The 20,150-nt window shown below is 31.2% G+C and overlaps 2 protein-coding genes across 2 annotated transcripts; one reads left to right on the top strand and one right to left on the bottom strand.

Annotated features, from left to right (window-relative positions):
- Positions 1–3,827: 3,827 nt before the first annotated feature.
- LOC101259817 (salicylic acid-binding protein 2) lies at positions 3,828–8,687 on the bottom strand. Its single transcript, XM_004234858.5, has 3 exons — positions 8,238–8,687; positions 6,004–6,141; positions 3,828–4,271 (listed from the first exon to the last, which is right to left on the bottom strand). The coding sequence occupies exons 1-3, from the start codon at positions 8,610–8,612 to the stop codon at positions 3,990–3,992; spliced, it is 795 nt and encodes a 264-aa protein (XP_004234906.1). The 5' UTR covers positions 8,613–8,687; the 3' UTR covers positions 3,828–3,989.
- A 5,455-nt stretch (positions 8,688–14,142) lies between these two features.
- Positions 14,143–15,582, top strand: LOC138347424 (uncharacterized). Its single transcript, XM_069295719.1, has one exon. The coding sequence runs from the start codon at positions 14,143–14,145 to the stop codon at positions 15,580–15,582; it is 1,440 nt and encodes a 479-aa protein (XP_069151820.1).
- The last annotated feature ends 4,568 nt before the right edge of the window (positions 15,583–20,150 follow it).

The raw sequence follows: 20,150 nt of genomic DNA, 5'->3' as shown, positions 1-20,150 counted from the left end.
TTCATTTGAAATCACCCCAGTTGTATCAATTGATACAAATGCAACATTTGTTTCCTCCGATTCAGCAACAATCATACCAAGAGAATCATTTTATAGCAACAGTTGCCAACACCCCCATATCTCCATATGATAAACCTTGACACTGAGAAATATGTCTATCACATGAATCCAAAATAGTTATACAAATCGAAAACTTGTTAAAATCAATGTTGTCCTTTTTAAGCATTACGTACACCCTGACACCCATGTCATTGTGTATAACCACTCGTTTATTGCTTTCTTCAACCTTGTACTCAATCTTCAAAATCTTATTATTCATATCAACACCAATCTGTTTGGCAATAGTAGTATAAAACTCAAGAAACGTAGATTGTTCCTTAAAAACTATTCCCTCTATAGTATGATCAATGTACCTATTTGCATCGTCCCATTTTCTAGAATGCATAACAAAAATAGCCAATGAGGCCATTATCTACTGAATTTTCAAACAAAATTTTATTTCAAATCATTTACAGAAATCATATATACAATTAATACAAGACTTTTATACAATCAGATTAATAAATAATGACAAACTTATGTTTACACTTATCTTCTTTCTAATACAAATACTACTTCAAAAAAAAGTATATAATTGTATCCTACGGGTTTTCATCTTAAAAAATTTACATATTTTTTCAACATATACATTACTTCAGTATTTGTATATGCAAAATTAGAAATCACAGAACGTATACTACACAACTATATCACAAGTAAAATAGATACAAAACTAAACTTTTGAACTTATATACAATTAAATAACACGACCTTTGTATACAAAAAAAATTAATATACTACTGCAAATTGAAATTACTGCTACGACATACTGTCGTTTACGATAAACATTGAAACCAGTTTTTAAAAGAAAAACACTCCAAAAAAATTATATACACTTACGTTATGGACATATACAATTCTCAACACACTAAGGAACACACATATATCCAAATTTGTAAATCCAATAGAACATTGTATAATTATTGCTATAATAAACATGAATTTTCATCCAATGAACCATTACTTGTATTTGAATATACAAAAATAAAATAAAATAGATGAACTGCTGCTTCGTCAAAGCGCAGAAATAAGTTTATCTTGTCTTTCAATTGCTGTATACTTCTTATTTTTTGGAAAAATAAAATAACTTTGAACGTTTACCTTAAATTATGGCATTATCTAAATTTATTGTTAGCTTATTTAACGCTTCAGTTACAAACCACTTTTTCTAAAAGAAAATTGTATAAATAAAAAATAAAAGAAACGTTATATAAAAAATTAAAGATACCTAAATAACTAAATTATACTCATAGAATGTAATTAGGTAAACTATACCCAAATAATGTTATTTAATCAATTAAGTTTGCCATATATAAAATTTTCCGAAAAATTAAAAGAATGGTTTTTTTATATAAATAATATAATTTATTAGATTAATTATGCTTTTAAGTGTTACTTTATTTTTATTACCATATATGACATATTTTTAAGTTTAATAGTCATTTGATATAAACATATTAAAATTGTATATTAGGTGAAATTCAGAAAAATTGTATGAAGGTTATATCAAACTGTATCAAATATAAACAATTGGTGGTCTCTGGTAATGGTGCTTACGAAAAAAGAGAGGTGAGTTCTAAAAATCTGTATTAAAATTGTATAAATATAAATGATAGTTATGATACAATTCGAATTTGATATCATACATCACTATGAATTCGATAGTTACTATTTCAAAATAAATATAATACATTTCTAACAATGTAAACTAATTTGAATAGTATCGGAATGTTTGAAATTCATATGTAATACTTGTAATATTTTGTATTAAAAATATTGTACATATATATTCATCACACGCATTAAAGCATGCCTATAATATGTTGAATTCAAAATGTATTATAACTGTTTGTTTATTTTTCCTCTTATTAACAGTATTAAAATATGATATTGTATTAAAAATGTTTTAGTTACATATTCACCACGTGCATTGAAATATGCCTTTAATATGTATTGTATATTGAATTAAAAATGTATTATAATTATTTTTATCTTTTTTCTCTTATTAAAAATGTTAAATTGTATTATTATTGTATTAAAAGTATATTAATAATATATTCACTATGTGCATGAAGAATTCCTATAATATGTATAATGTATTAAATTTTAAATGTATTGCAAATATAATTTATATTTATTAATTTATTAATGACGTCAAAAAAACCTTCATATTTTATTATCTCCAAAAATAAATTGCAGTCTTCACAAAATATCCTTATATATTAAGATATAAATTTCAATTTTGTAAAAACTATTTATAATACCAATTCAAATCAAGTCTTATATTAAAATAATCAAATTTTTTTTTAAAAAAAAGGGTGAAAGAGAAAGAAGAGAAATAGGAGAGAGAAAGAGAAAAAGAAAGAGGGGAGAAATAAGAAAAAAAGAAAAAAAAGAAAAAAAAAGAAAAAGAGAGACCATTAAATATGTATTAGCTATTTTTGGTAAGAAAAATAAGGGTAATTTGTGTAAAAGTAAAACATATATGCTATAACTCGTAAATAAGGATATATAATACATTATCCATGTAAAATAGGCCAAAAATAATTATAGGTAAATATCCCTTTACAACATATACCAGTTAATTAGTCATTATAGTGATAGTTTTAGTCAATTGCCATTTGCGACCAATATTTAGAATAATTTGTGGGCTGAGTTTTCAATTTTGTATAATTCTCACGTTTGTATAATTCAAAATTTGTATAATATAATTTGTATAAATTTTGTATAATATAGTTTGAATAATTGTTTAAAATTCAGATGGTTATATTTGTATAAATTTGTTTTTTCTGTTTATACAAAAAAAAAAAACTCATTTATACATCTATGATGTTCCATACAAATTTATGGGGTTGTGGGACGCAAGTAATATATAATCACTTTTGTGAGCCCCGTTGTAATCCGAGTGAATTGATTGAGATTATTTTTCTCTATATTCTGTATTCTCCTATTTATATAGTAGATTACTCATCTCCCTTATGATCATAGGTCGATTAATCGAACCATATTAATAATTTTTTGTGCCTTTTGATATATTTCTCGTATGTCTTTTTATTCATAGTCTTTTAAAATTCGCGCTATTAACTTTTATGTGATACCTGATTATTTTCGATTCTAACATGTGAAACATGAGAATCTGATTAATGTATAATAAAAAATTTCGTATCTCATAAACGAGTCAAATACATTGAAGCGAATTATTGCTATGTCTGAGATGAGTTGCTCGCCGGTCATATATCTCCGAGCTTTGTTGGACATTCTGGATGCTCATAAACATATATGAAATATTGTACTTATGATAATTATGTAATTATAATTTACTTAGGGATGTAATTATAATTTATTTATTTCATTTCTGCATATTTATTTTAAACACTTTCGAATATAATGATAAGCCTATGAATCTAACAATATATAGCTACTATAAATAACACAAACCTTTAAATAGTAATTTGGGAAGGATAAAAGCTACTTCATTCGTCCACTTTTAATTGTCATAATTTTTATTTTTAAAGTTAAAATATCAGAATTTAAATTAATATTGTAAAACATATTTTTTCATCATACATGATATGCAAAAATTACAATTTATAGTACTTTTCATATAATTATTGAACATTTAAAATTTTGTTTAAAATATCAAATTAATATAATCTAATTTAACTTTGAAAATTAATCAAATTGACATTTAAAAATGCAACACGACAAATAAAAACAGAGCAAAAGTATTAAACACGAAATATTTTTGGTATAAGTAGACCAAAGAAATGTTTAGTTATCTCACCACACTCTTCAACAGGTACATAGAATTAACACAACATATTTTTTTCGGTTGAAAGGAAGAACAAATAATTAATTATGTAAAGAGCAAAATGAATAATGACTTGAGATTAATTGTATTTATGGGCAATCTCCAAGAGAGTGTCACAAAGTTGTTTAGGCATACATAGCATTGCCATATGATCAGCACCTTTAATCTCCATTGCTTCTGTCACACCAATGTTGTCAATTTGCCATTGTTGAAATTCTTGTGGTATGCCTTTGTCCTCAGTGCATACTATGTAAACTCTCTTCACCGATCCATATACTTCATCACTCAAGTACTTTTCCTTTGACAAATCTTCCAGAAACAAAGAGCTTGGTCTCACTAATGATGATGCTAATGCAACATCCTACCAAATCATGTAAGCTTGCTTTTATTTCCAAAGAGAAAAAAAGAACTAGCATATTACTTATTTTTCCTATTTGAACTTAATCCAACAGTCACTAGAATAATACACATCTAACATTTTTTTTTATAGTGTGTATAGATTCTCTCTTTTGTTTACAAATTCTATCACGTGGCATTCCAAGTGAAAAAAAAAAATAGTTCCACCTTGGCAAAATCTAAATAAAAGTAATATTAAGTTAAAAGTTAAGGTAAAAGATTAAAGACTTAAGTCATCTACGGTCACCTAAAGTTGTCCGTATTGTTCACTTAGACATTTTAACTAAGACTATTATCTATTACACACTTAAAATATATAAAATGTTAACCTATTAAACATAAAATGTGGATGTGGCAATAAATATAGATTCCACGTATGTTAAGCGCGTGAATAGATCTAAATAATTTTTTTAATTATTTTTTTTTATTAAAAACTTGGACATTTTTTCTTTTATTGACACTAGGAAATAATGATTATTTTTTTTAGTTTAAAAATGATTTCTTAATCAGCAAAAGAAAGTAATTATGTCTTCTTTTTCATTTTCTTTTTGAGTCAAACTTGTGCACTTCTTTCCTCTGCTTCTATTCTTCTTTCCCCATTTTTTGTCTCAAACTTCTGCATTTTTTTTTCATTCTTTATATCAAGAAAATCTGAATCTATGGATTAACTTTGTAACAAGAAAGAAGATTTCCATATTGGAGTTTAAAAAGTAGGCCGACGTCTGTCTGTTTTTTATATCTGGTCATTTTAAGTAAATATCACCACTCAAATTAAAATATAATCCCATTAAATTTATTAAAGTAATATTAGAGAATTCTACAAAATAACTTGAGTACGCTGGATTTCTCTACGCCGTCGTTCACTTACGTTAATTTATTTTCCATAAACATCACTTCGCTAAACTACACATACATTATAATGTTCCACTATTTATATCATGCTTAATCCCATAGTTTATAATAAGAAAAAAATGGATCTTGCTGGAGGAGGTGAGAACAAAGTGACAGTGGTGAAAACAAAGAAGAAACACCAAAAGTTTAATGGTTGAAATTGTTGTTTAATTTTTAAAATTGAAAATTCATTTTTATGGCTAAATTGGATCCACATGCCACATGTCATAGTTTTATTTGTGACTTTTTTAAGACACATCGTGTGAATCACGCACACATTATTTTTAAACTTGATTTTGATTTTGTGTTCAATAGATACATATTTATTAATATTAGAGTGTCTAATAGGTACTAGTCCTAGTTAAGATATTAAAATAAATAATACGGACAACTTTAAATGGCTGTAAATGAATTAAGCCAAAGTTAAAACTATCACGGAAGAACTTAGTTTATTCCAACCATGATATCCACCTTCTTAGTCATGGTTGTGTTTCTGTCATGACATCATGCTTTTAAGGAAATCAATAAAAAATATGATGTGTAAGCAAATAGAGTCACTATATATGTTAGGTGGACAAAGATTTTATGGACAAACATGTTTAGAAGCATTTCTAGACAACATTTGGTCTATGAAACGTCTAAATGTGCTTCATTAACCATTGACTTATATTTCAAGTAGGAAACTCACAGTCTCAATAGTTTATAAGTGAAACTTAACATGATAAATAATTTAAATATGTTTTTGACCCTAACCATAAACAAATATTAAAATTAAATAAAGTACATAGTTAAAGAGTAGAGGTTACCTCAGGAGAGCATAATTGGTAGAGCTTGTGAGCCAAAAATTTAGGGCCAAAAAACATGGATGTGAGTGGCTCTTCAGGTGTACCATATGGTAAAAATTGAGTGTCTAACCAATTTTCTGCTGGCGTCCGTTCATAGTACTTGATAAAATCACATTAAAATTTAATTTATAAGTAAAACAATATATTCACAACGAGCATATATTATAAAATTATCTATTATTTTACTACTAATAATAATAATATATGACTTCTTCATCATATATTTTAAATTATATGCATATACCAACAAAAGAAAATTAATAATTGATAGATTAAAAAGTGAAATGTAATTGAAGAGAATTAAGTAAAAAGAGTTTGGTGTAATATTTTTATGTGATATACTTCAGCATTAAATAACTACATAAGATTATGATATTCAGACTTAGAATGCCAATAAATTTATTAATAAAAATTAATTTAATAAAAAAGACTTCAAATAAAAAAAATAATTAAGAGTTCTGTCAAATTAACATGGGCCAGTAAAGTTACAACCTTGGCTTCCTTCGTTTGATTTCTATGTAGGAGGCCATAATTAATTAACTTTGAAAGTTTACATGTTAAAATTCTTTATTGAACTGTAGTATAATCAATAAATATATTTTTGACATATAGATATAGTGAGTCTCATATGTCTATTTTTTTTTTAATATAAGGGAAAAGGATCAAGTATGTTCCTAAACTATTCAAAAAGGTTTAGATACACCCCGTTTAAAGTTTGGTTCATTTATACCCGTCGTCCAATTTTTGGTCTACATATGCCCTTTTGGGCGTTAGTTGGACTTGGCCAACTCGAAATATCCAACTCATTTTACTTTTTTTAAAATGCCAAATGGATTTTTCACATCGTTTTTATGTATTATCACTTGACATTTATATTCAAGGGAAAAGGGTCAAATATGCCCCTAAACTATTCAAAAAGGTCTAGATATACCCCGTTTAAAGTTTGGTCCATTTATACCCTCGCCTTTCAACTTTTGGTCAATATATGCCTTTATGGGTGTTAGTTGGTCAACTCGAAATATCCAACTTATTTTACTTTTCTTTAAATGCCAAATGAATTTTTCACATCATTTTTATATATTATCACTTGACATTTATATTAAAAAATAAAAGAGTCTTTTATGTTCCTAACTATCCGACCTAATTTTAAAACACATATACAAAAAGTAATCCTTGTAGATTTTTTAGGGAGATATGAGTTAACACTTAGGACATGTTACACATACTTTTAGACTAATTTTTTTTGTATATAATGAAATAATAATAAGTAAAAATAAATGGAATTGTGTAATATTCACATAGATTTTCTGGGAGTAGTATTAGGTGATGACCACATAAAGCTAAAAAAAGTCATAAAATACCAAACAAATTGAATATTACGAAAGAATTACAAAACTTTATAAATTATGCAAAAAAATATTATTAGACTTAGAAAAACAAGCAATGTTGACGGGTTGCTTTGGATTGATTATTCATTAAAATTAAAATCAAATTATTTAATTGGTTTTAAAATTATCAAAATCAAACTAAATCAAATATACTGTATATTTATCGATTTGATTATTTTTTATTTTTATTTGGTTTAGTTCAGTTATTAACTATACATAAAAATAAAAGAAACAATTCATTCAAAACGTGAAAAAATGACAACAATTCATTCAAACGAAAAAATAGTTAAAATGAATGTCATTACAGAACTTTCGATAATTCAATTTACTGAATAAAACTTCAAAATTCATTATTTTGGCATTAGAAGGAAGAGAATTAAATTTTTCAGTCCCACAAAGAATTTCGATAAACACTCATATACATGAAACCAACAAGAAAAATGTTCTCACCTTGGACATTTTTTTCATAAGTAGATTATAAATAAATTTTGATGAAACATGATGAATATAAATATTATGTATGTATAATAATAAAATTTATGTATATAACTTGCTAGTTCGGTTCAATAATTTCTTCAAACAAAATCATAACCAAACGAAATACTATCGATTCTTAAAAATCTAAAATCAAATCAAATTAAAATTTAAATTAAATCAGTTTAATTTAATTTTTCAGTTTGAATTGATTTTTATCCCAACCATGAACACCCCCCTATTGATATAAGTATAAAAAGGATTCTAAATTAACAAGTGAATAAGAAGCACAAAAATTATCTTAAAATGACAAAGTAAACATATTATACTCACCTGATTCAAGACATAGGATGACATGTGAATAGAATCAGGCATGAAGGCAGCGAGGAAAACAGCAACATAAATCTTTTTAGGGTATTTTTCCATAGCAAGTCCCAAATTCATACCACCAAGACTATGTCCAACTAGTATGACTTTCTCTTCTTGTGGAAGAGATTCCATCAACTCCATCAATGGCAAAGTGTAATCATAAAGTGTGTGAAGTTGTTGTATTTTTCTCAAATCAATCCCAGAGGCTGCTAAATCAAGGGCAGTGACCTTATGGCCTGCACCCTCCAACAATGGTTTTAATTTGTGCCAACTCCAACCTCCATGGCATGCACCATGTACCAAAACAAAATGTTTTCCTTGTTTCATCATTGGTTCCATTTTTTTGTTTCTCTTTAATTTGGCTAGTCAAAAGTTATTTGTGATGCACCATGAACAACTTTATGATGGATTGGTTATATAGGGGTTTGAGGACATCAATCAAAGCATCAATTATTTATTGCCACTACTAGTCAAAAGTTTACATGTGGCCAATAGTTAAATCAAGAGAAAAAACTCGGAAAAGTATTTTAGTTTTGATCGAAATTGTTGTGACGATATTAAATTTTATGGAGTATTTTTTACTTTTACATTATTTGATAGTGTACTTAAAGGTAAATATGTGTCCACCTAGATTCATTACTATTTAAAAGAATGTAATATTTATGATATTCACATACATATATATAATTTTTAAATATACTATTAAATAATATATATAATTTTTAAATATACTATTAAATAATATATATAATTTTTAAATATACTATTAAATAATGTAAAAGGTAAAAGGTCGTCATTATCAAAGTTAAATATTGTTACAACAATTTCTGTTGAAGTTTAACTATATTTGAGACATTTACCACTTAAAATTTATTAATGTGATTTTGATAGAATAGTCAACATTTTAGAGGAAGAGACATTGGAGAATTTGAAATTAACAAAATTCCGATGTACATCTAGATCCCTTTAAAATATTTTTTGTCTGACTTGTCCCACTGAAATTTGTACGTTTTTCAATAACAACACTTTTACCTAATCTTATAATATAAATAATAAAATGAAATAAAGTATCATATAAAAATAACAAATAAATTAAGATTGAATACTTTTAATATATTTACAACTACTGAGTAGTAATGAATGATTACATGCCTAGTCAGATGGAATTGATAAAAGATAGATAAATCATTATTTTATTTTCTTCAAATATTATGAACAACTTGCCAAATCTCAATGGTCGTGCCTTTAAAGAATAGTCAACTATTTTTCCCCCAATATATGAACAACCTGTCAAATCTCAATGATCATGTGCCTTTAAAGAATAGCCATCAGTAGTTGTAAAACCAAAATAAGCCATAAAAATATAAAAGTAATCAAAATAAGCTACTATTTTAGTAAGTAACTAAAATAAGTTTAGTGGAAGAAACAGTTTCACTATATCCAATAATTTAAACGTTTTCCGTTAGTTTCATAACGTTTATTTTTAATATATAACGGAACTTTTTCTTACACTTTATAAAGTGGAGTTTTTTCTTCCACTTTATAAAGTGAAACTTTTTATTCCATTTTATAAAGTGAAACTTTTTATTCCACTTTATAAAGTGGAACTTTTTATTACACTTTACAAGAAAAATATTTTTCACGTCTTGAATAAGCTTTTTCAGTGTTGTCATATAAATTATATTGATTTGATATGTCATTAAAACGGAAAAAAATATTTCATTATGTATTTTTATTATTTTATTCTGAAAAATCTATTTAAGGACGTTTATACATAGTCGATAACACCTACAACATAAAGTCTTCTATATTTGTTCATTTCAATCTAAAAAAAATATCTTCTACACCTAAAGTTAAAGTTTCAATTGATTGGGATGACGAAATTATACATGACAGAAATACCATTTATCATAATTGTCCTCACAAACACAATGCTAAATATCCAATAAATGTCCGATATCATAAATTTATTTCATCAATTTATAAATGAATAGGTATAAACAATACGATTATAATTTGATTATAGCCGGAAAATACCCTACTTCATTTTTATCACATGGACAAGTAAATTTTGGAGAGTGAATTATATTTAATGAAGAATCGTTGACCGACTTTTTAAGGGTTCCAAATTACTATATAGATCAAATCAAGTCAACAATACTTGGAATCTATGTTAGGAAGGAGCTTAAGATTAGTCAACAACGTTCTCCTTTATCAGTCGATGTTCATCCCTAATTAGAAAATCATAATAGCATTGATGAATTTCCGATAACTCAATCTACTGATTTTCCTAAAATGTCTCATTATCAAAATACTCTTACCGGCCGATATGATTTTGATTTAAACAAAACTATCAATGATAGTGATCGGTAATGCTCAATTATTATATTTCAATTATTGTTTGTTGATTTTGTCAATTATTTATTAATTTATATTATTTATTATTCTTATTATTATATATTTTGTAGGGGTTTACCTCAGCAAGATAGGGATATTGCTCCAAGTTATGGACTAAATAATTATTTTGGTTAGTCCTCACACTTTGAAATGACGGAAAATGTTGGGACATCCTCAAATTTTCATGTCTCGCCTACTTTTGACGCAAATGATTATCGCTATGTCTAACACTTATTTTTTTAAGTGAATTTTTGATGCAGATGTCCATCTTCAAAGTGATTTTTTTTTGAAAGCCATGAAAAGAAAAATGAGAGAAGGTGAAGGTGAAAATGAAAAGGTTACTTTTCATAAATTGGAAGATTTTCTTCCACTTTATAAAGTGGAATAAAAAGTTTCACTTTATAAAGTGGAAGAAAAAGTTCCGTTATATGTTAAAAATAAACGTTATGACAGTAACGAAAAACGTTTAGAAAATTGGATATAGTGGAACTTTTTCTTCCACTAAGCTTATTTTAGTTACTTACTAAAATAGTGGCTTATTTTAGTTACTTTTATATTTTTGTGGCTTATTTTGGTTCCCAACTCGTTTTATGGAAGGGGGGAGAAATATGACAGAATCCGGATTTTTAAATGAGTAATGCTAAATGTCAAGATATAATTTTGGCACGAATTGGTATGACAGGAATAAATGATCAAAATGATTTTTTTGGCTCCAAAATCATCTGTATTTTTTTCCAAAAAAAAAAAATTACCTTTGACTTTTTCTTTCTTTTTTACTCTCTCTTACTTTACTCATTTTATCTTCTTCACTTTACTATTCAGTTTAACTTTATTTTGTTGATTCATTTAGTGTTCAAGATTTATTATATTATTGAACTTATATAATTTTATCACAATAGATTTGAATTGTCAAAATAGTCAATTAAACGAAATATTGAATAATGTTTTGAATTTAGATGAGAATCATAGTTTTGTTATCCCAAAATGATGAACATCATGAAAATTCGGATGGTGCATACGATGGGCTGAATCATATTTGCACAATAATAATGAAGATGTTATTAACATGCTTTTTGAAGAAATAAATCAACCGGGGCAAGATGAATCAATAAGGTTTAACGAAAGAGATAAATATGAAGCTGAAGAAAAATGTGATGAACATGAAGATAAAACCAATTATGATGATTTACCAAACCAACAATATATAGTAGACCCTTGTAGGTATAGTTTTTGCAGTGTTAAGTCTCTTTTTGCATTTTACAAAGAACATAGTCGTTTAAATGAGTTTGCACTTCTCAAAAAGACTTTTAAAAAAAGGTTGTGAATATGCTAGGTATGTCTCATTTGCTTGTGATAAGAGTAGAAAAACAACTACTAAGAATTCAGGTAAAAGAGTTGATTACAAATACAGAGTTAATTGTGTTGTATTTGCATGATGGTTCATGTTGGGTTACAACAGTTACGTCTGAGCACAATCATGATCTGCAACCATCTTTGTTACAGGAAAATAAGTAAGACATTGAAAAGAAACCTTGAATCCCATGAAATGCAGGAATTAGACTTGCCAAAAACATTAGACTTTTGAAAGTACAAGCAGATGGTCCTGATAGACTGAGATGCACCTCGAAAGATTGCTGAAACTACATTCTTCAACAACGCAGGATGAGGGCATTGTCTTGCGGTGCCGCGGCAATACAAAAATTCTTCGCTTCAATGCAGATGAAGGACAATGAACTTCTTTTATGTAATTAACATGGATAATATTGGTAGACTTCTCAAAGTAGTGTGGGTTCTCACACATTGCAAGTATGCGTATCAGGAGTTTAGTGATGTTATTTTTTTCGATTAAAACTACTTGGTGAATTAATGACACATGTGGTTTGCTTCATTTGTTGGTGTGAATCAACACAAACAATTTATTCCTTTGGGTTGCGCTTTGCTCAAAAGTGGGGATGAGACATACAAATTTGTTTTCTCGACTTGGCTGGAAATAATGGGTAACAAACCTCGAATAACTATACTCACTGATCAATGTGAGAATATCAAGACAACAATTAAAGAGATACTTCCAGACACCATCCATAGGTATTGTATTTGACACATCATGACAAAGTTGTCTGCTAAACTTAAAGATGTGTTGGACTTTAAGTTGTTAAGGTGGAATTTAAATCAATAATCTATAGCATCACTATCGATGTATTTATGGGAAAATTAGCTGATTTCATTCAAAAATACGAGCTTTAGAATAAACTATAGTTTCATAATCTATACTTGGAGAAGGAAAAATGGATCCCCGTCTTCCCGAAACACTATTTTGGAATGGTGGCATGAAGTTCTTTCTCATATTTAGTGTTGGTGATCGAGACTCAAACGATGATGTAACATTCATTTGGAATCTGAGGAAAGTCGAATACATGGAAGACCTCCGACTAATAGATGTAGAAAAGGTGGTTAAAGGTGGACTAGAACATATTATCATGCATATAAAGAGGGTGAGACAAGTCAAGGTCGGAGGGGTGGTGGGAGACGGGTGGAGGTAGAAGGGTTGGTATAAAAGATCGATGTGGTGGTATAAATACTTAGAATATTTGTGTAATGTGTAACTGTTATTTGTAGTTTTGATGATTTGAAAAACTTGGGGACCTTGTAAAGGTACCAGTTTCTTAATTGAGTATTGAAGGGTTCTTGCTTGAGTATTGCAGATGAAACAAACTCAGGGACCTAGTAGAGGTACCAGGCTCTCATGATAAGGAGCCAGTTCATTGCCAGCTGGAGACGGTACAGAAAGTAGGTGCACACTTCCCGATGACGTCAGAAAGTGTGACTTTTCCAGCCAATGGTAAAGAGGTTTAGGAAAGTGACTTGCCCATATAAAAGGCACTTTGCTTAACATTTTGTTCAGTTTTTGCAACTTGATAGAAACTTTTCAAGAACTCTTGCAAAGCCTACCACAAAGCAAAGGCAGAATTATTCCAAGAACAACAGCAATATCTGGAGCTTTTCGTCTAGTTGTTTAGGAATACATTCTCTTGTTCTTAAACTGTAAACCATTCCTGAATCTATAAAGGAATTGGTGTGTTGTTTTAGAAGTCTAGGTTGTCCAAGTGGGATAGCTTAGTGGGTAGAGTATTTTCTACTTAGGCTTGTTAAGCAATAGAGGACTATTGCTTAGTTGTGAGATTGATAACTCTTTCTTACGTTTGGTGTAATCGTGTTTTACTTTTGCTTTTGAAGATTAGTGAAAACGATTGAAAATCCTGTGAGACAGGTCGTGGTTTTACTCCCTTAAGCAAGGAGGTTTCCACGTAAAATCATCGTATTGATTTTACTGCATTTAACTTTCTTTTTATTCATTAGTGTAGTAAGGGACCTGGTCCATTACTTGTTAAGTGAAGGCATATATTCTATCAAGTGGTATCAGAGCAGGCACTATCTTTTTGGTTAACATCAAGGAAGTGATATTTGCTCTAGGATGGCAGCCCCACTTAACCTCGAAGAAGGTCAGTCGTCAAACAGACCTCCTCGTTTCAATGGACATTTCTACAGTTGGTGGAAAGTTAGAATGCATGACTACCTCATGGCTGAAGATAGCGAGTTATGGAATATTGTACTGGATGGACCATTTGTTCCGATGATGGAAGAAAAGGATGGAGAGAAGACTATTACTGTTCCAAAGCCTAGGCAGAAATATGATGAAACTGACAGGAAAAAGATTGAAACGGGGTACAAAGCTAAAACTCTTCTTGTCTATGGGATAGGACCTGATGAGTACAACAGAGTGTCAGCCTGTGAGTCTGCTAAAGAAATTTGGGACTGCTTAAAGACTGCACATGAAGGAACTGAACAAGTTAAAGAATCTAAGATTGACATGCTAACCTCACGATATGAGAACTTTAAAATGAAGGAAGGAGAAACAATACATGACATGTTCACCAAGTTTTCTTCCATTACAAATGAGCTGCGAAGTCTGGGTGAACCCATAAGCATGACCAAACAAGTCAGAAAAGTGCTTCGAATTCTTCCAAAGACTTTGGAGAGCAAGGTTGATGCCATTACAGAAGCCAAGGATTTGAAGGTGCTGACTATGGATGCTTTGATTGGTAATCTGAAGACACATGAGATGAATCAGAATTACGACTTATCAAAAAAGGAAGCTAAGAAGGACAAGTCATTGATGTTGAAGTATAAATCAGATGAAGATTCCAGTGATGATGATATGACATATCTCATCAGCAGATTTCAAAAAATTGTGAGGAAAAACAAAGTTTATAAAAAAGGAACAAATGGTACTCGAAATGCTGCTCAAGGTGATACTTGCTACAAGTGTGGAAAAGCTGGGCATTTCATCAGAGAGTATCCTTTGCTCAAGAATGAAAGCAAGGATTACCAAAAACCAAGAAGTGACAAAGATAATGGAAGGGACCTGGTACTTGGCAAGAGAGATAGAAAAGCTGCTGCAGACTTGGTTGTCAAAAAGGCTCTTGCTGCATGGGGTGATTCCTCAAGTGATTCAGAAGACCCTGATGAGCCAAAAGATGTGTCCATGGTTGCTGTACATGAGGAGGAAACTGTCTTCAATGAAATGTTTGCTCTCATGGACCACACAGAAGATGAAGAAGAGGACAATCAGGTAACTCTTCTAGATATGAAAAATGACTTGGATAAATATTCTCTTAAAAAATTGAGAACTTTGGCAAAAGTCATGATTGATTCTGTGATGGAGTTAACATCTGAAAGAGACACCATGAATGCTGAACTTGACAGTTTGACTGAAAACAAAGTTAAACTTGAAGAGAAAATGTCAAGAATGGTGTCTCTAGAGTCAAATAACTCTGAACATAAGAACCAGTTGAACCAGATTACTAAAGAAGCTGAAAAATTGAATGGAATGTCAAATGGGTTGCAAGCTTAAATTCAAGAGAAATTGAAAAACTCTGAGAAAAAACTTGGTCTGTCACTTGAAAAGAGTAACAAATTAGAACAGGATATTGTAAAACTTAAGGAAGAACTTGAAAAATCCCTTAAGTGGACAAAATCCTCAAAGTTACTGTCAAATGCTACAAATCAGAGTAATTTCAATAAGAAAGGACTAGGAAGACTGAACATTACTCCCTCTTATAACCCTCACAGTAAGTATGTGTTTGTACCTGAAAATCTGCTATGTCTTCACTGTGGTAAGAATGGACATCTAAAGGGTGAGTGTTCTAGCTGGAGAAACTCCTGTGAAAGGATCTCTAATTATGCTGAAAGGCAAAATGTACCAAAAGAGAGACCTGGTCCTTTAAAGCATGTGTCAACTCACAGTTTTTCAAAGAAAAAATCTGTCCCTGCTCCTATGTCCTTTGTTAGAAAGCTACAAAATCTACCATATTGGACTAAATACAATCTAATCACTCCTTTGTCTGCCTACTGGGAACTCAAGCTGAAATGGGTTCCCAAGCTAAACAAGTGACTCTTGGTGCAGGTGAGTGAGAGGAGCAGCAGTCAATGTTGGTATATGGATAGTGGATGCTCTAAGCATATGACTGGTGATGTAAAAAACTTCCTCTCACTCAAGACACTCCAAGGAGGAGGTGTCTCATTTGGTGATGGCAAGAAGGGGTACATTTTGGGAGTTGGCAAAGTAGGAAGGTCTCTTGAAGATTCAATTGACAATGTTTATCATGTGGATGGGTTGAAGTACAGTTTGTTGAGTGTGTCACAAATCTGTGACAAAGGAAATGAGGTCAAATTTACTTCTGAGAAATGCACTATGGTGAGTCTAACTACAAACAAGGTAATTCTCACTGCACACAGAAGTAAAAATATGTATATGGCAAACTTAGAAACGTCTCATGGAGATGACTTAACATGTCTTAGTGCTCAGAATGAGAATGCTGATCTCTGGCATCGTAGGCTAGGGCATGTAAGCTCATCTTTATTGAACAAACTGATTTCTAAGGACCTGGTCCGAGGTTTGCCCAAACTGAAGTTTGCTGAAAATAAGATCTGTGAAGCCTGTGTTAAAGGAAAACAGATCAGATCATCTTTTAAGCCCAAAAATCAGGTAACATCATCAAGAACACTAGAGCTGCTTCACATGGATGTGTGGACCCTTAAAGGTTCAAAGCAAAAATGGCAAGAAGTACATTTTGGTGATTGTTGATGATTACTCAAGATACACCTGGACGAGATTCTTGAGATCAAAGGCAGACACAACTGAAGAGTTGGTGGCATTCTTCAAAATGATTCAAACCAAATTGAATCAAGTTATTTGCAGCATTCGATCTGATCATGGCAAGAGTTTGAGAACTCAACACTGGATAGATTCTGCATGGAAAATGGTATGAGCCATAATTTCTCTGCTCCAAGAAGTCCTCAACAAAATGGAGTAGTGGAAAGAAAGAACAGAACTTTGGTAAACATTTCAAGAACTATGATTATTGAATCAAATCTTCCTCAAGTTTCTGGGCTGAAGCTGTTAACACAGGTGTCTAATAAGAGCTATTTTGAACAAGACTCCATATGAGCTGCTCAACAACAGAAAGCCAATGCTGAGCTATCTTAGAGCATTTGGATGCAGATGTTTTGTGCTGAATAATGGGAAGGATGATCTGGGAAAATTTGATCCCAGAAGTGATGAAGGAGTGTTTGTTGGATATTCTTCATCAAGCAAGGCTTACAGAATATTCATCAAACGAACTCAATGAATTAAAGAAAGCATTGATGTTGTATTTGATGAAGATGGAAGCTTGAAGAATGATGGATCAAATGATGATGTTGATGTGATGAAAATGCTCAAATCAAAGAAGTCTGAAGGAGGTGAAGCTGGTGCAGATCAACAACTGAACAATGACTGTAATGATCAGAATCATAGTCTACCTGAAGAGACTGCTGAGGTTGAAAAGGATGATATGGTACCTGGTACTTCTCAAAATTCTAGTCAAAGTACATCAGACTCTCCAGAAAAGGATGTCACTCTTGATGAAGAAGAACATGCAGATCAGCCGAGTCAGTCTGTTCCAAGGTCAGGATGGAAACATAGTTCATTACATCCTCTTGATAATCTCATTTCTCCTTTGAATTCTGGAATTCATACTAGATCAAAAACTAGAAATCTAGTTGTATTCTCAGCACTCATATCATCTGTTGAGCCAAAGAAGGTGAAAGAATCATTAAGTGATGTAGACTGGATCAACTCTATGCAAGAAGAACTTCATCAGTTTGAAAGAAGCAAGGTATGATACCTGGTTCCTCGACCTGAAGGCAGAACAATTATAGGAACTAGATGGGTTTTCAGAAACAAACTTGATGAAAATGGAGTGAATACTAGAAATAAATCCAGGTTGGTGGTGCAAGGATACAATCAAGAAGAAGGAATAGACTATGATGAGACCTTTGCACCTGTTGCCAGAATGGAAGCTATTAGAATTTTAATAGCTTTTGCTGCATTTATGGGATTCAAGCTGTATCCAATGGATGTGAAGAGTGCTTTTCTGAATGGAGATCTCAAAGAGGAGGTGTTTGTCAAGCAACCTCCTGGTTTTGACGATGCAGAGCTACCAAATCATGTGTTCAGATTGAATAAGGCACTATATGGTCTAAAGCAGGCTCTAAGAGCATGGTATGAAAGGTTGTCAAAGTTTCTACTGAAGAATGGTTTCAAACGAAGCAAGATAGACAATAATTAGTTCTTATTAAAAAGAGAACAAGAATTGCTTATCATTCAAGTTTATGTAGATGATATAATTTTTGGAGATACTTCAGAACATTTGTGTGAAGAATTCTCATCTTTAATGGGAAAGGAGTTTGAAATGAGCATGATGGGTGAGTTGACATTCTTCCTGGGTCTGCAAATCAAGCAATCATCAAATGAGATTTCAATATGCTAGGAGAAGTACATTAAAGAGTTGCTGAAGAAATTCAATATGTTTGATTCTAAACCTATTGATACTCCTATAGGAACAAATTCCAAGATGATAGTAGAAGAATCTGATCCTCTTGTGAATCAGACAATGTACAGAGGAATCATTGGCTCCTTGTTATATCTGACTGCTAGCAGGCCTGATATTGTGCCAGGTTTCAAGCATGTCCTCGTGATTCACACCTGAAGGCTGCAAAACGTATTCTCAGATACTTGAAGAAAATAGGGGACCTGGTTCTCTTCTATCCTGCAGGTGACACTTTTGATCTGGTTAGTTTTGCAGATGCTGATTTTGCAGGTTATCAAGTTGACAGGAAGAGTACCTCTGGAATGGCTCATTTCCTTGGATCATCACTTATCTCTTGGGGTACCAAGAAGCTGAACTCTGTGGCTCTTTAAACTGCTGAAGCAGAATATGTAGCTGCTGCAGCTTGCTGTTCTCAGTTGCTGTGGATCTGGCAACACTTGGAGGATTTTGGGATTCATATCAAAGCAATTCCTCTTATGTGTGACAACACAAGTGCTGTTAGTATGGGAAAGAATCCAGTCCACCATAAGAGAACTAAGCATATTGATGTTAGACATCACTTTTTGAGAGATAATGTTGAGAAGGGAAATATTGTCCTTACTTACTGTCCAATGGAAGAGAAAATTGCAGATATCTTTACGAAAGCCCTCAACAAGGATCAATTTGAAAGAAATCAATTGAAGTTGGGGATGTTGATCTCCAAGTGATGCTATTAGCTTCCAACAGTTGAACTCCCTTGATGGCTAAAATTGTAGTGCAGGTATCCTTTGTGTGAATTTTAAATATCTGAAAAAAGATCCCTTTTTGTACCTTCTGTAGGTATACTTTCAGTGAGGACCTGCTTAGCAAGAGAAGCAACTAGAACAACTGAGGAATGAAGCTTAACTGTGCTATGGTACCTTGTGCCTGTCCAGGTTAGCATTTATACATTAAATTGAAACTGAAATAATATGACCGTTGATAATGCCACGTGTCAGGCATCAGTTACTCTGACTGATCAGTCCCATCGTTTCTCTCTCAAACGACGCATCCAATCACAGACCTGACACCTTTTTACTTTCTTTAAATACCCTTACTTCTTTTTGAAACTCTCCTCTGTTTCTTAACTTCTTCTTCCTGTTCACGAAGGGTTTTAGCAAAATCTCAAAAGGCAAATTTTGTCTTCTTTTTCTTCTCTTCGCTGATTCAAAGCAAAATACTTTCTAGTGTGAAAACCATGTCTTCTCCTTCATCCTCTTCCAAACAAATGTTGAATGCTCTCAGTGAAATCGAGCCTCTTGCTTTCTATTCTCCGACCAATACACAAGCCAGACTTCCTCCTTCTTCTAGTTCTCAACAAGACACCCCTGATAACCCATTTTTCGCCATAGATCTAAATAGTTCTGTCGTGCCTACCAGACCTGGTCCGTTTCAAGACATGTTGCCTGACAATATGTTTGAAGGGGATCTACCCTAGCACAAGGCTTCTGAGTCCAACATTTTGGCAGCGAGTGAAGAGCTCGTGATTGAAAGCTTGGCCATGATGCGAGAAGAAGCAAGGGCAGAGCAT

Source organism: Solanum lycopersicum, chromosome 3, assembly GCF_036512215.1.
Source record: "Solanum lycopersicum chromosome 3, SLM_r2.1".
Classification (NCBI taxonomy): Eukaryota; Viridiplantae; Streptophyta; class Magnoliopsida; order Solanales; family Solanaceae; genus Solanum; species Solanum lycopersicum.
This window is presented reverse-complemented; position numbering and strand designations above follow the sequence as displayed.